Source organism: Micromys minutus, assembly GCF_963924665.1.
Source record: "Micromys minutus genome assembly, chromosome: 2".
NCBI classification, from domain to species: Eukaryota; Metazoa; Chordata; class Mammalia; order Rodentia; family Muridae; genus Micromys; species Micromys minutus.
Window position 1 is genome coordinate 94663506 of NC_137971.1, and position 17429 is coordinate 94680934.

General features: G+C 44.8%; 1 protein-coding gene across 2 annotated transcripts in view; it reads right to left on the bottom strand.

Annotated features, from left to right (window-relative positions):
- Positions 1 to 17429, bottom strand: part of C2CD3 (C2 domain containing 3 centriole elongation regulator) — an 85705-nt gene that overhangs the window by 11456 nt on the left and 56820 nt on the right. Inside the window, exons 25-32 of one of the 2 annotated variants that reach the window (XR_013974939.1) lie at positions 16555 to 16693; positions 14808 to 14872; positions 12751 to 12956; positions 12060 to 12193; positions 9545 to 9706; positions 6611 to 6831; positions 4376 to 4457; positions 4104 to 4147 (exon numbers count right to left, since the gene is read on the bottom strand). Coding sequence is in view for 1 of the 2 variants with exons in the window: in XM_080912366.1 (XP_080768492.1) it covers positions 3247 to 4147; positions 6611 to 6831; positions 9545 to 9706; positions 12060 to 12193; positions 12751 to 12956; positions 14808 to 14872; positions 16555 to 16693 (1828 nt within the window). In the remaining variant the exon portion in view is untranslated. Of the gene's footprint in view, positions 1 to 3246; positions 4148 to 4375; positions 4458 to 6610; positions 6832 to 9544; positions 9707 to 12059; positions 12194 to 12750; positions 12957 to 14807; positions 14873 to 16554; positions 16694 to 17429 lie in introns of those variants that run through there. The other variant, XM_080912366.1, reaches the window with a different exon arrangement.

Here is a 17429-nt window from a genome sequence, read left to right on the forward strand (position 1 = left end):
CGATCACAGCACTGAGATTGCCTTAATCCGAGGGAGACAGAGGGGGCTGTTGTGGTGCTGTTTTTTTAGGGTTTCTGTTTAAGCAGCTATGTATGGCTCTGAATCAAATTCATTTATTCAGCTTTCCTTTTTATTGTTTTTCTCTTTATGATAGGTTAGCCTCTAAGAGGGCACAGATGATGTCATTCTCATAACTCCATTCCTATTACCTAGCACAATACCTGGGACAGAATAAATGTTCAATATACATCTCCTGAATGGACGTCTCTACCCATGTATACAAACCTTTGACTTTCCCAGAGAGGTGGGGTGGAGGCCTCAGAGGAATAGGACCCTCTGACTCAGGCTATCTCTGGAACGGGAGTTGGGGTTGGGCCTGTTTGCTGGTGTTGCTCTTCCCACTCTTAGCCAGGAGTCAGCTGATGCAGGGGAAGCAGAGCATTGCTGGGAGGTGTCAACCAGCCCTGAACCTAGAAGCTCTCCTCAGCTTCCCCTTCTGCTTGCTCTGCAGGGGGACCGTCAACTTTAAGGCTCTTTCTCCTCAGTGTACAAGGTTCTTACATCTAGAAAAAGACTAACACTGTCCTCTTCCCATCCCCACTGTGAATCTCCTTCTAGTTACAACTCAGCTAACACTCAGGATTAAGGGATTATATAGAAAACCTCTTTAGAGTGGCAGCTGACATCATAAACCTGCTCTGTGGTCCAGTGCCCTTACCACTGAAATCTTGTCTTCTCCCACCCCTGCAAGTCTTCCTAAGGTTCACAGGTCTCCCACATCCTCTCTGCTTCTATGCCGCCTCCCTATGCTCTCAGCCCCAGCACCTTACACCCTGCTCTTTGGCTGTCTTCATATTTAAGATGCTCATTTGATCTATGCCCGTAACCGAGAACTGCATTTCCTCCTGGATGCCCCCCAGGCACTTGTTCAACACGGAAATCTTTTTCTAAGACTGTCTGTGTGCTTCCCCATCTAGTAAAGACATTGCCAACTTAGAGCCCGTGACAGAAATGTCAGCCACACTGCAAATTTCCCTCTTCATTGCCACTCTTCTACCCAATTCTCTATCTTCTTTCCCAACTCTGTATGCTTTAGGCCAGATGTTCTCCATCTCTTGTTGGTACAAGTATCCTGGGTAGTCTCCTGGTGTTTGCCTTCTTTCTTCTTTTTTGACAGTATTTTTCCTAGGCTAATCTTGAACTCCTGACTGTTCTGCACAGCCTCTGACTGCTGGCATGACAGGTGTTGACAGATGTGGCCCACCACACCAGCAGACCTATTCATCACATCTCTTTCTGACACCCTGAGCAGCCTAAAGTAATCCCCACTTCCTGTCCCAACTCTCACCAAAGCACTTGGAGCAACTGCCTGTCTACTTGATTTTCACTAGATTATGAGAGCTGGAGGTAAGGGTTAATTCTAACCTGTCCTTGGTATTCAGTGAAATGTCTGACAACACTGGTTTCTGGAAATGGGCCTGAGCTCAAGCAGCCCGAGGGCCCAGGCACATGTGTCAGCCCTTTCCTGACAACAATCTGATCATAACTATACTGACAGTTGGGAGGGAGCTCTACCCAGCATAAGACTGGGGAGCAACTTCACCTAGAGGTGGTCTGCTGGGAGGACCTAGTCTCCAGCCACAGGCCTTTCCCAATCCCTAATATAGTCCTATGTTTTTCTCTGACCTGTATTATGAATCACGCACGCGCATGTGTGTGTGCGTGTGTGTGTGTTAAGGGTATGGCTCAGTTGGTAAAGTGCTCACAGTGAGGACCTGAGTTTGGAACCCCAACACCTAAATAAAAAGTCAGTTGGTGACACCTGCTTGTTATCCAAGTGCTAAGGAGACAGGAGGATCCCTGGAGCAGTTGGTAAGTTCCAGGTTGAGTACAAGACCCTGTCTCAAAGAATCAGGTAAAGAACATGGATGTTCTAGCCTCCACATGCACCAGCACAGACGTGCAGTGAGCATGCATGATGCGCATACACATGGACATGCATAATGAATATACACATGCACACAAACACTAATGATTTATACAAATGTTTCCATTCATCAGATTGTATCTTATGAAAACATGATATTGCAGTTTAATCTATATTAATGATTTCTATTCTGCAATGGTAGGTGAGGGTGAACAGGGAAAAAGAAAGAAGTAAGTCTAGTGGAGTAGGAATCATTTCCTCCATTTGAACTGAGAACAGGCTCAGAAAGACTAAACCTGAATTCATAGAAGTAATAAGATGTGGGCCTGAAGGGTCAAAGTCAGGCCTGCTGACTTCTATGATTTGAAGATCTTTTATCAGAAAGCAGCCTAGTGGAGCTCAGCTGGTTAAATGCATTTATGAAGGCTGGAGAGATGCTTCAGGGGTTAAGAGCACTGCTGCTCTTCTAGAGGACCTTAGATTCAATTCTCAGCACCCACACTGCGGCTCACAACTGCCTGTAAATTCCAGTTCCAAGAGACCCAGCACCCTCTTCTGGCCTTCATGGGCATTACATGCACATGGTATACAGACATTCATGCAGGCAAAACACACATGTACATAAATTAATAATGAATGAATCTTTAAAAAAATCACTAAGCCTGTTTCCTTATATGCAGAGTAGATGACACCTATCTAAAAGACTTGTGACAAATGAAAAAAGAAATTCTCAGTGTATAATAATGCAAATCAATGGTAATCTCTCTACATGCCCACTCTTCTTTTTTGTAGTAAAAAAAGGGGATAAAACCCAAGGCCAGGCAAGTGTTCTTCCAAGAGACTTTAGCCATAGCTCCATCTTCCCCTTTTATTTCAATTGAAGTCCTGAGCCCTGTCTTCAGTAAGGGAACTACACATGTTTAAAGTGGAGAAGTCAGACAGTAAAGTTTATTATGAATGTACTAACACCCAAGCCCCCAAGCCTCACTCAGTGTTTTACACCCGAAGGGGCAGGTGTCAATGATAGATTTTATTATTATTATTATTATTATTATTATTATTATTATTGACAAGGTCTTGTTATGTAGCTCTTCTTCCTCAGCTCCCCCAAGTGCTGAGGTTACAGGCATGGGCCACCAAGCCTGACTTCAGTGGTAGACTTATAATACTAGTCATGAGCCTTCCCATCTTCCCATACCCAACACTCTCCAGTGCATTCCACAAGGGTCACACCTACTTTCTGTTAGCCTAACACCCAGCATCCAAATGCCCAGGATGCATGGCCTAAGTACCCACTTATGGGAAACAGCAAAGGATACAGAAGGAGCTTCTGCCTTGTGGACACCTCTGACCCACTAGTTACCTGCTTCTGCCTCACAGCAGGGGAGTTCACGGATGGCTCCTTGTGGTTTTCCCTTTTGCTTTGGGAGGGTAGGTGCAGAGGAAACTTCTCAAAGCTCTCAGAAGAGTCACTGAGCTCACTGGAGAAAGCCTCACTCTCAGCCAGGATCTCTGGCCTGGGCTTCTTGTCCTGATTTATCTGTGTTGAGCACCATCCAACAGAATCACTGCTTCCTTGGGCTTCTAAGAATGTGAGGCCTGGGGCAAGCTGAGACTTGGTTGAGGCAAGGTCTTCAACCTTGATCTTATAGGCTCCACCCTCACAAGCAACACTTTGGCTAGGGGAGCCCTGTGCAGATTGGGGGCTGACTACCTCTTGAGGGCTACTTCTGACCTTCAGCTCCTCTCTGGGGAAAGGTTCTGGAGGACAGGAGGGGCCTTCCCTTTGTACCTCACTGGGCTGAGGGCTAAGGACCTCACTCATGTCTGACATGAAACTGGACCAGGGGCTAGTTTTGTCTGTCACTGTGGTTATTTCATTTAGGGCCCTGGGCTCAATAATGTCTTCCTCATAGTCTTCGTCACTGTAGTCTGGGTCCACCTCTGTGTCATCGCTGCTCTGCACCCTCGTAATGGGCACTGTCTGCTCCAGTGACCCATGGAGCATCCCTCTGCCCTTTGAAGGCTCTTCAACAGGGAGAGGCAGGGAGTCTGTGCTCGCCTCCATAGCTCCTGCCAATGGCTCCTCCGGAGTGGTGCTTCCTGCTCCAACAGCCTCGGTGTCCTGATCATCTGGGAGGGTGCTGACTGCTCTGCTTCTACTCCTGGCTTGGTGAGAGGTCAAAGCTGCTTGTGAATCTCTGGTGATAGTCTGTAGATCTGAATAGCAACAGATATCACTTACTATAAGGCAGGGCTGCAGACCACTCAGGTTCCCGCACTGGACTCTAGCTTCGCAAGTCTCCTCGGGATCAGACTTTAAACGAACCCCACGATAGTTAGTTCACCCAGGAGTCAGTGAAACTATGTTCACAGCAGTACAATTTCTAGCACTTTATTCTAACATTAGAGGGCTGAAATCTAGTCTATGTGTAGCTGTGGAGCCACCTGTGGAAGTGCTCATGCTCAGATCTCTCGGGAGCTGGGTCCTGACGGGCATGCTCACGCTTCCATTTACTTCAGTAATCACCTATATGGAAACCAAAGCGAGAGTCCACTCACTTACCTGTCCGATGACAGTTATTAATACTATCCATTTTACTTGGAAAATAAAGCAAGAAAATCTTAGTAATACAACAAAAAAGAAAAGAATGGGGCAGCAGGGCTTTGGAAAGAACAAGGGCTTTGGGTCCAGTTTCTAAAGTTCTTTTGGTCACCAGCAAACTGTCCCCCCTGAGTCCGGTTTTTCTTTCATATGTGATCAAAACCAGCCACTCCACAGGCCTGAGACAGAGAGGTGGGCACCCTGCATGGTGCATGTGCAGGCATTTAACGAGACGGTACTCGTCAACTCTATTTTTGGGTGAAATGAGGGTGGGTAAATTAATAAAGAAGTTGGCATAATAGCTCATGACTTCAGTTTTAGCTATCCTGAAAGCTGAGACAAGAGGATCACTTTAGGAGTTTGGAACTAGTCTGTGCAACACAGCAAGATCTCATCTCACAAAAGGAACAGCAAGAACAAAAGACATAGTAAATAACATAGTAAGTAAGTCAGCATGATTTGCTTAGAGAGAATACCAGAAACTAGTGATGGACCTGCCTTCCAGGGCTAAGGGCTATCGCTTCTCACCGGCAGAGGATTAACTAACTGCCTTGTTTAGTACAGTAGTCATGTTCAGACATCGGAGGAAAGCGTGTCTACGTGTGAGTGTACCTGTAAACAGAACAGGTACCAGGCAGACTTACTTGGCCCTGGCCTTTTGGTCCTAACTACTATCTTAGAACAACGGTCTTTACAAACCAGTTTATCTTCCAATGTTTCTTGCTCATCACATCTCCAGGAAGCCTGCCCAGATGGACCAGCTAGAAAGCTCCACTATGTGGCCATGTCCCATGAGGAAGCACATGAGAACACACTTCGGTGTAAAGCTGTTTCCTCTATCAGCTTGTGAGTGTCTCTGGGCAAGGCTCACCACACAGATGCAGGATGCAGAGCACCTCACCTGTGACTCCCTCATACCCACTGGTCCAGGGGCCTCTTCACAAGTGTCCTGAGGCATGATGAACACAGGACAGGCTTTTGTTACTTTTGAACTGTTTCTCTTGTGTAATCAGTTCCCCTCAAACCCATACTATGAGAAAACCAGTTCTTACTCTGCCATTTCCTTGCTAAACTCCCGTTCTTTGCTCTCTTTCTTTATGAGGCAGTGGGGTGGGACGCCTGGTGGCAAGTCCCTTAAAGAAAATTGAGTCCATCCTCATCCTTACCCTCACCCCTACCAGAAACCATCAACTGTAGAGAGCTACACTCCAGCGTCCTTACGGTATTCTTGAGTTCTTATGGATGGAAGCCTGTCTTTTGTTTCGTCTCCCAGGTTTCTTTCCTGGGAGAAGTTTTGTTGGCTGATTACAGAATAAAAGTTTATGATGGCAGACAACTTACTGTCTGGCCAGGCTGAGCCAGCGGTGGATGTGTGGTGAAGGAGTGGAAGTCCACTACAGAGCAAACACAGACGTCTTTCAGACGTATAGGGTTTACCTTTCTGTACCTCCCGACACCAACATGGAAGCAAAGTGAGAATTGCTCTAAGGGACTTTTTGGAAAGGTAAACTACAGAGCCATCCAGAATCTTCCACAGCACTTTGTAAGTGTGCAGACTTTGTTGTGGATATGTGGGCACATGCTTGCAATCCAGCATTTGTCAGGACATGCAGGAAGATTACTGTGAATCTGAGGCCAGCCCTGCACTACATAATGAGACCCTGCCTCAAGGCCAGCCAGCCACCCAGCCAGCCAACCAATCAATCAAAAACGCCTTTGCACACTTCTAGGCTCTGGGATTAGAACTTTAGGGAGCCATCATCTAATCCAAGCCTGTTGTTTTGGTTAGGGGAATCAAAGCCCAAGAAAGGAAAGAGCATGCCCAGAGTCGACAGCAAGGCGATGCCAGAAACCAGGCACCTGGGTTTCCTGCCTCTCAGCCCAGGGCTCTTTCCATTGCCCCATGCTCCTGTCCACACACTGTCCTTTCCTTTAAAGGAAGGTGGCAAGGAAAGAAAAAAAGATGTGGCAACTGTTGTCTGTCTCTGTCATGGAGGCCTCTCTGAGTGTAGACATTCAGATGACCACCTGGCATCTAGTGACCAAAGCTGACTAGCAGAAGCAGCTCTGATTCATACCTGAGATTAAGGAGCTAACTTGCAACACCAGGTTACTGGATTTCTCCAGGATGCACTGGCTCCCGGGGTCTTGGCTGCTGGTTCCTGCGCCCACAGGGTCCCTCTGGTTCTCCCAGCTCTGTGAGACAGCAGGAGAGCTCTGGGAGCTGAAGGGCAGGAAGGGCTTGCTGAGCTTCTGGCTGAAGTACTTCTGGATCTCATCAAGCTCACTCAGGTTCTTCCTGGGGAAAGAGGAGCGTGCTGAAGAGGTCATTCACAGCCATTACAAGAATCTCCAGTGACGCCTGAGGCAGGACTATATACGGTTCCCTTGGCTTAGTGCTGAACAGACCTACTATCCTCTTCAACCCGTCATTTACCCTTCAGCCCCCATCACCAGGCCAACTCTGTCCCCTCCATTTGACTCAGGCTTCTGCTATCTAGCAACTTTCTCAGAAAAAAACATTCGTTTTGCTAGGGTGTTTATTTTACTTTTTTAAAGACAAGGTCTGGGCCTGGAACTTGCTAGTCCTGCCTCAGCTGAAAGGACAAGCAAGTGTCACTCATCAAGGGTGTCACACAAGCCATCCTTCTTAGCCATCGCTATGGCAATTTCTTGCTTTGTCTGACTCCTGTTATCTCTCAGTTGCTTCTGGCCCTCGGCCCTCGCCAAGACAGCCCCTGGACCCTCCAGTTGGCTCCAGGACTCCATCTCAGGCTTTCCTGTATTTCTCATTCACTGCACCTGCTGATTTCAGATCGACTTTCCCCATGCACTGAGACTCAGTGATAACTTCTTTATATCTACTATACCCACCAATTAATGTGCTTAGCACAAATGACTACAGAATGAGTAAGTTAACATGAACAAGCGACTTAAAAAATTATCATTTTCCATTTCATTATTCTCCAAAAAGGAATCACAACAAACTTCATCTGTGTAGGCTTTGTTTTCAAAAACACTACCTTGGTAATTCTCAGCTAGCCACTTCAAATCAGTAATTATTACTTTTTTTGGTGAAGATTTGATTGATTGATTAATTCATTCATTCAATATGAGTACACTGTAGCTGTCTTCAGACACACCAGAAGAGGGCATCGGATCCCATTACAGATGGTTGTGAACCACCATGTGGTTGCTGGGAATTGAGCTTATGACCACTGGAAGAGCAGTCAGTGCTCTTAACCACTGAGCCGTCTCTCCAGCCTTAGTAATTATTACTTTACAAATAAAGAACTTTGGGCTCTGGGAATTTAAGTGGTTTGTCTAGGTAAGCATTATGTAGCTAGTCTGACTCTAGGACTGCAAGTCTTAGGCTTTTCTACGACACTCGATAGGCTCTGTCCCAACCTGGTCCATTCCTTCCCACACTCCTGCAGATAATGAAACTGGAGTCAAGCTACTCTTTGTTCTATTTCCTTTGCATCCTTTAAGGTTGCTGCTCATGAGTCTTCTTTTCAAGTCTAATATTTGAAATCCCTGGGCCTCCTGTCTCTTATTATTTATTTTAAAAAATAACTATTGTTAATGATTAGTTATAAAACTGTAATAACTCCTCCCCTCAGCTCTAGCACACAACTTGTCATGTCAGTTTTCATTACTGGGCAGTCCATCCACTTTCTCTAGGCAGGCCATGAGTACCTGGGAACAGACACCTGAGGAAGCATTGTCTGCCTCCTTGAATATGCCCAGAGGAGTTCCACAGAGAGCCTGAGTCAGATCCACGTGACAGAGCTCATCCTTGTTCTATCCCTAGTGGATTCTGTCTATCCAATGGTGGGGTTGTCCAGCAAATCATTTAGGTGACTTTAGCATATCCTCCAGAACAAGTCGACATCCGAGCAGGAAAATGCAAGCAGAAGTCCACTTGGCACAGCTTTAGAAAACCGGCAAACCCAGGAGTTCTTGGTGGCTCTGGCACAGAATCAGGGCACACACACGTGCTGACACCACATTGCGCTGCTTTACTAGTGACACACGTCTATCCATAGTCGAGCTACAGGTCACACACACACAGGTCTGCAGTCTACTCGAGGCCTTTCATGAGCTAACTTAAGAACTGTTCTGTTCTCTGCACTTTTATTTAGTGTGTGCGTGCACACAGAGGACAACTCTAGGGAGTTGATTCTCTCCTGTTGCAGTGTGAGATCCTGGGATTGAACTCAGGATGTGAGGCCTGGGTGCAGATGCCTCTACCTGCTGCGGTATCTTGCTGGCCTACTCCTTACATCTTTTGTTCAACTCTCTTTGAACTGTACGGTCAGTATTTCCCCAGGCTTGACATACTCTATGCCTCTGGGATTTGGAGATAGTCTTTCTGCAGAGCAGCCTTCACATTTATTAGCTTCTTTCAAAGCACATATGTGCTGTTTTAACTCTTTCCATGCCTGCCTTTCTGGACCACTCACTACTCTCTCTGCCTTGGCATAGGAAATGCAGCAGTCACTACCCTGTACTGTTATTATCTGGCCATGGCTATCTCCTGCTCTGGGGTGGGGAGCTGGCAGGGTTAGGTTAAACCTATTTAGCTGTAAAATCAAGTCCTTTCCACTGTACCAGATTTCTCATTTGATACCCTCGAGCTGATATACAGTATGTTTCAATTCTCACAGTGATTCTTTGCTAGACCAACACATGATAGCGTAGACACTAGAGTAAGGATGTGGTTGTGAAGATAAGGCCAAGGACAGGATGAGGCTTTGTAAGTTGTGATGATGCAATGCTTTGTAGATGTGAGGGTGGCTACTAAGTTCTGGTGAGCAGGCTAAAGTACCTGGATTTACAAGTTGATCAGTACCAGAGTCTTTGGAAGGGCACTAATTGATAAGACCCCACTCCACACAACCTTCCAAAGAAGGGACAATGAATGGTAATGATATTCCATATTGCCAATGCTCATTTACCTGTGCCACACACAATGGTTCCCTGTGCCTTTTCTCCCTGCGGGCCCTCACCTGAGAGAAGTCAGGATGGAGGTGTGGGGGAATGAAGGCACTGTGGTCAGTTTCTCCTCACTTGTCAGGACTGCCTCCCCATGCTGTAGGGACTCGTGAAAGCGGCGGATGTTCTGCACATGCTCTTCATGGCGAGCCGCCTGGCTTCTCATGGTGCCATTTCTGTCATGGGGAAATCGGGTGTGAAGTCAATTTCTAACCACTGCAACTGGTTCTGGCTTGCTTAGCTCTTGTTTGGCTCACACAGGTTTCTTAAACTTGCCTTCTTACCCACTCCACTTCTCCACATGTGAGGGGAGTGACTTTTCTTAACACCACATATGGAACCTTCCTTAAGGATTCATCAGGAACCCTTTCCTTTCCAGCTCTGCCTTTCTAAATCTATAGAACAAAACATTCTTAAGCATGGTATTCAAGAATGTGACCACAAGGGCTGGAGAGATGGCTCAGCGGTTAAGAGCACTTGCTCTTCCAGAGGGCCTGAGTTCAATTCCCAGCAACCACATGGTGGCTCACAGCCATCTGTATTGGGATCTGATGTGTCTGAAGACAGCTACAGTGCACTCATCAGATATATAAAATAAATAATATTAAAATATTAAAAAAGGAATGTGACCACAAATCTTTCTTTTCTCTTTTAATAAGGCAGCCTTTTTGAGGTGTAATTCATACAGCATTCAGTTAACCCACTTAAAAGATATAATCTGGTGATTTTTAGCATATTCAGAGCTATCTACTTCTTTTTAAAAATCAGTTTTAGAACATTTTATTACCCTCTAAAACCAAACTCTGCATCCATTAACAATCATTTCCATTTCTTCTTGAAACCCCAAGCTGAGGCAACAACTCATTTATTTCTTGTCTTTTTATTCGTCTATTCGTATTCCATACAAATGGAATCACACAGTATGCTTCTAAGTCTCTTTTATCTCATAATCTATGTACAAGTAGTACTTTATTTCCTTTTTAAATTATTCATTTGTATTCAGAATTTAAAAAAGTATTTTGTATGTGTGTATGTATGTGAGCACGTTACATGTATGGTGCCTGTGAGGCCAGAGGATGACATTGGATACTGTGGACTTGGAGTTACAAGCTGCTGTGAGCCCTAGGATGTAGGTGCTGGCAGGTAACTTAGGCCCCCAGGAGCTGCGCTTTCCTGCGGAGCCATTTTCCCAGCCCCTTCCCTTTCTTGATGATGTCACAGCAAGTCTTTGCTTCTGAGGAACCAGTTTTTCTTTTGTTGCTCATGCCTTGGTTTTCATATTTTTGTCATATTTAGGGAATCAACAATTTACACAGATTGTTTTCTCTGAAGAGTTTCTTGTTTTCCTACTATGTTAACTCCAGTTTGGGGTTGTTCTGTGTATAGCACTAGAAGGGGCTTGAATTCAGCCTGGGATATCAGGCGGCTGCAATTCTGTTCTGAAGCCTCAGAGTGTGTTTCAGAACAAGGGCTCATGTAGTAAAGACCGCTGAGGAGCAGCTGCCTTGAGAAGAGAGTCGTCTGTTTCAGACAGGGTTTCACTCTGCAGCTCTGGCTGGCTTGGAGCTCCCTATGTAGACCTGGCCAGCCTTGAACTCAGAGATCTACCTGCCTCTGCCTCTTGTATGCCTAGATTAAAAGTGTGTGCCCCATGAGAGACTATTTTTTGTCTCTTTGCTAAGGTGTGAGAAAGATGAGAGCACCAAAGCCTGAAAGGAGTGAGGGAGAAAAGCAATCTTACTTTTGGCTGCTCTCTAGCAGGATGGGGCATACTCTAGTCTGGAAACCCACATGGGCTGTTCATGGCTAGCTTAGTGAACAGAATGAGCCAATCATGTGTGGCTTTGGATTTTTAAAATAGATTTATTTATTCATTTAATGTATATGAGTACACTGTAGCTGTCTTCAGACACACCAGAAGAAGGGATCCAAACCCAATATAGATGGTTGTGAGCCACCATGTGGTTGCTGGGAATTGAACTCAGGACCTCTGGAAGAGCAGTCAGTGCTCTTAATCCTGGAGCCATCTCTCTAGCCCTTTAAATTAATTTTAATTTTTTTTTTTAAAGTCAGGGTCTCATGCAGCTTAGGTTGCCTCTGAACTTACAATATAGGAGAGGATGGTCTGATCTTCTGATCTTCCTGCCTCCACATCCCAAGTGCTAGGATCACAGGTGTGCAACACCACAGGCCCTGATATGCACTCTACCAACTGAGCTATACTGGTCTTTAAACAAAACCTGACACATAGCTTTTTTCCCTTGTGGGGAGGGGATGGGTGGAGACAGTGTAATTTTCATAAAAGGGAAAAGGGCTCTTAGGATGAGAGAAATGTTTCTTCTTTCAATGGCAGTATAAACATTCTAGCTCATATCTTACAAAGCTGTTTTCAGAGATCTTGGAAATCAGAGTGTCTGTGTATGAACGTTCTCCCTGTCTCCAGTTTCTTCCTCTAATGAAGGAAAGAAAAATGACAAGACAGTTTGCATGCATCCCTTCTTTGACCTCAGCCCTTCCCATCAACATTACCTTGCAGGAGAGGAGAAATCATCCTCCTTTGGAGAAGTGTGAGCAAGCTGGCCTTGGATGTGCCTTGCAATGGGCCCAGGGAATGCATCGCATATAGTAGAGGCAGGGAAGGAAAGGGGGCTGAACAACGGGATCTGGAGCAGCAATGAGAGAAATGGTGCACTGGTTACCACTCACCCACTCAGGACAGCGGCACGTGCATGTGACGACTGTTAGGAGCAATGCCCACTGCCTATTTAAACCTAATCACCCATGAAGTATCTGATGTTACCTCAGACACCATGCCTCAGACCGCCTTTTAGTTGCTTTTCTAATATTTCTGTTCTCACTCTTTCAGGTCCTAGGCTGGACAGGGTTTTCTACTTACACATGTCAGGATAATTACCAGAATTGATCAGGAGACTTCTTACAAAGGGGGCCACTGAACTCCTGGTCACTTCCTCATGTAGTCACTCATTCAATACCCACTAACTCCATGCTGTGCCAGGTAAACATGAATAAGGCCAATTATAGCAATAGAGTTCCCTTCTCTGGACAGTCTGGAAAACTTCCCTTTCTCCGTGCCCCCTCCTGCCCCAAGTCAGGGGGTTGTTGTTTGTATAAAATGTGAGCTATAAGCTCAAAGTACCAAATAGTATGAAGGATCTACTTATAGGAAAACCTTTAACTAGGTGTGAACAAGGAAACATACCAGTGATCCTGGAGTCTCTACCCAGCGTCTTGCTTGTCTTTCTTCTTTTAAGTGCATCAGACTCTCCATAGGTGAAATAGCAACTTTTATTTGCCCTTGGCACTCTCCACTGAAGTCTGTAATATTGTACCAGCCACAGATGAACTGAAAGCCAGACAGTAGTGGGGAGAGGTCCACCGAGGCAAAGCCAACCACCCTCTCTTCATCTGTGGGGGAAGAGAAGAGCTGGGTAGTGTGGCTGGGTGTGTTCACCTGTTGAGTTAGAGGCTACACTTGGAGAAGCTGTTTTACATGACTGGAGGCACTGAACAAGACTGATAATGAGGTCAGGAGCCAGAGCCTGTTACTAGGTCCTTTTCTGTGCTGTGGTTAACCCTGACCCCATTTCTCTTTTTTGAGACAAGTTTTCATGTAGCCCAGACTGGTCTTAAACTTGCTATGTAGTCAAGGGTGACCTTGAACTTCTGACCTTGCTGCCTCTATCTCCTGAGGCTAGGATACAGGTATGTGCTGGAATACAGTTGTGTCATTATGTTGTATGTGTGTACTGGGGACTGAACCTAGGACGTCATACATGTTCAGCAAGCATTCTACAAACTGAGCTACTTCTCAGGCCCCCTGTTTTGGCGCATCACAGAAGGGCTGGCAGAGGGGTGCTTTGCATTCTTAATATAAGCAACTAGAAAAATTCTTAACCTATATACTACTTCCATAGCCTTAGCACGCCTCCATGATTTTCCTCAGGGGTTTGTGTGTGCATTCAGGTATGCACACGGGAGGGGTATTCTTGAAATTACACAATTTAAAAAACGTCTATTTTTGTATTTATAGTTGCCTATATCTCTCACATTTTCTAAGATATACATAATGTGTCATAATTAATGAAAAACCGACTAAGTCAGTTATAGAAGAGAGACAGCCCCCTGAAAAACAGCATGGAATACTGTTTGCTGTCCCTCTGATCCAGCTTTAGCGGTATGGCCCCAGAAGCCACTTTGATATCCTAAGTTGGGACTAAAGATCCCCTTCCTGCATCCCCGATGCTTGTCCAAGCATGCTATACTGCATTTCTTGTGTCCTCCACGGCTGTAAGCTTTGTGAAGACAGGGGTCACTGTCCTCTTTTACTTTTGTATCCCTGACTGGCAGGGATGATATGCTCTGGATGCTTTCTGTGGAATATCTGCTGGGTCTGTGTGGACAGGCCTTAGGAAGGGAGAGATACTTCCACGTGCTGAGAGACAGGTAGATGGACCTTAGCTGCCTGGTTTATGCTTTCCCTTCCCTCCATTTATAACAGGAGCTTACAGGTCCCACTAGGGCCCTGAGGATAGGGACTGGATTTTATTCTCTATACCTGGTAGCCCTAGCACAGTAGCAATAGAATGAAAGTGGCCCCATTTACTGAGCAGCACTTGTGTACCAAGTACTTTACAGATATTGTTTCTAATCTTCACACAATGCTAACTAAGATCAGAAGCAGGCACAATGGTCTACTTCTGGTCACTCAGTTGGAAAATGGCAGAATGAAGATTTGAACCCAGGATGGGGGATGTGGGCCTTACGAGAATGCTGGGTGGCAGCTTAGCACTCATCCTCAGAGCAGCCCTCGCTCAGCACAGGAAAAGGCTGGCCCACGTTCTTCCTGCCCCAGTCACTCCTCTTTTTCAGGCTGTAGTCAGTACCGGAACTAAACACTGGCAGACAACGTACTGTGTGCCTGTGGATGACTCCAAACTACTGAATGTTTGGAAAGCAGGAGCGAGCAGATTCTTTATGGAGCTGGATTTACAGGGAAGATTTAATGAGCCTAAATTTTCTCGGCTGTGAGAAGATAGGGAGTGCTGTCATCTTACTTGCATAGAGAAGGTTAAGCAGTGATGGCTATGTAGTCAGAACTGTGTTCAAATCCTGGCTCTACCAATCTGTGCCCCTTGTGTATGTTTCTAAGTCTTTAAATTACACAAAAGAATAGTGTAGTCCTCTGTGTGGTTCTCCTCTACTAGACACCATGGCTTTGCTTAGCTGAAGAAGAAAATCACAGAATAAGGCTCATACCTCCTTTATGCCACACTTTGAAGACCAGGGTTTGATGTGGGTCGAGAAGCAGCTCTTTTGATAATCTGTTAGGAAAAAGTAAATCACTATGAGTTAGCTATAGGAACTTTCTACAGTATAGAACTTAGACTTGCAGATCATACCCTATCAGATTAGAGATATTTTCATTAGACATTCTCTAGGAGAAACCCAAAGGAAGATTAGAAGAAGCAAAGAAAACTTTGCAAGAAGAAATCAATGCCTTGGAATCCAGAGTGGATTCATTCAGTGCTGTGAGGAGATCTGACAGATTGATTGGATGCAAAACTTGGCCACAACATAAACCCTGAAGCCAACAGAAGGGAAACATTTATAATACTTAAAAAAGCTTGCTTAATAAACCTGAATATAAACGATGATTCCCTTTCATCAAATGATAGGAGAAGGGAAAAAATGACCCCTTATATTCAATGGAAAACAGCACCCCTCCTCCACCTCAGTGTGTGTGTGTGTGTGTGTGTGTGTGTGTGTGTGTGTGTGTGTGTGTGTGTTTTTTAGACAGTCTTACTATGTATTCCTTGCTGGCCTAAAACTTGCTGTGTATATCAGGCTGACTTCAAATGCATAGTTACACCTGCCTCTGCTTCCTGACTGCTGGGATTAAAGGGATACACACCAGGCAGGAGGACTGGCAACTTTCTATTTTAAAAGGCAGTGTTTTATATAATGATTACATCAACCTTCTGAGTCTTATGTCTGCTATTTAAATTGGTTGAGCGATCTTCAAAAAGAACCTCATCTAATTTAGATTTGTACAGTGACCTATGTGATCATATCCACGTGAAGATGAAGAATCAGACGTCTGGATACCAGGTAAGAGGATTCACACGGCTGGTACGTCAGGGATGTGGCTGGACAGAGTTTCTCTGGTTACAAAGACCAGGCTCTTTCCTCTGCTCTAAAGAAAGATCTTTTCCTTTATGAGATTAACTCTTTGCCTGGAATACCACCCACATCTCTGACTTCTTCATCTACATAATTTATGTATACAGCCCTTTTTAAATGTATTTATCCAAGGAGTTTTATTTATGAAGCACACTCTGACTTCCAGATTGGCCTAAATAATCTTTATTTTCCTGAGCCATCTTACTACCAGCATCTGCCTTCCTTTCTATTACTGCCGCACTTAAGGATAACCTTTAATGTGTGTTCCTTCCCAGGATGAGCACAACTTAACTTAGAATCTACTCATCTTCATCCCAGTGCACACAGCAGAGCACAGCACAGCCCTGTCTCTCACCGGCTTTTTGAGCAATAATTAGAACTGGAAACTTGGAAGTAAGGTAAGCAAGATGGCTTAGCAAGTAAAAGCACTTGCCACCAAGTCTGACAGCTCAACTTGTCCCTGGTACCCACAAAGGAAGGAGTGAACTGACTCTCACAATCTGTCCTATGACCTCCACACACTTGCCATGATGTATGTGCGACTGTGTGTGTGCAAGGGCAAACATACACACACACACACACACACACACACACACACACACACAAATGCAGTAAGATTTTTAAAAAAAGCCTGTAACAAGCTGGCAATAAAGCTTTTAACTACTGGTAGCCATGAATTCATAAACACCGGGACAACTGCACAGAGATACACTTGGCAGTTTTGCTCAGACACTACTGAATCTGTTATGTTTCTGGCTCTGAGTTTGTCTCCTGGACCAGAGCTCGGATTCTAAACAGGTGGTAAACATCAGAAAACACAAACCTGGACTGCTGCTGAAAATTCCAGATGGGGGAATCGGTGTTTTCAACCACGTGGGTGTAGACAGGAGATGGCTCCGTGGCAGTGGCAAAGGATACACAGGAACTCGGGACGGATACTTTCCGATCTGTCAAGGGGCTCCCTGAAAGAAACACAGTGGTGGTGATTGTAGTTTTATCTGAAGAAATTTGTATGTGACTTGGGTGGGCAGGAATATAAATTTATAACATGCCTGGAAATCAACATTTACTCAGAACAAATTATAAAAGAATCACTTAAAAAAATTCTTTAAAATATACATAAATTTACTGTCCACAAAAGCTAAAAGCAGTCTATGTACTAGCATGATGGATGTACTTGTTTATTTTTACATAAGGAATTAAATTTTGGTTGAATATTTGATACTGCAGAATTGATTTAGTCTGGATTTTCAGAGATCCACACTGTAAAATGGCAGAACCATGTTTAGGGCCATTTCAGAAAAATGTTGAAAATTTTGTCCTAATTCCAAGTTAAAACTCATGGACAGATTCTTCCTCTTTTTCCTTCCTTTCTGTCTTTAAAAGATTCAACTCAGCAATTGAGAAAAAAAGCCAAACATTCTACTAAAATCTAGAGATCAAATAATTTGATACACGCTGAGAAACGGTGATGAGAAGATATTAAAAGTTTTTGCTTTTCTCAATTAAATTGCTGGGTGTTGCAGCTCATCCCTTTAAATTCCAGCACATGAGAGACAGAGGCAGGTGGGTCAGCCAAGGTTACATAGTGAGAACATGTCTCAAAATTAAAAACATAGAAAACTTTGTATAAACATTGTAACTTGTAACATGTAACAGAATAAAATCAGCCCTGTCTCAGGCTGTGTGTGTTGGCCC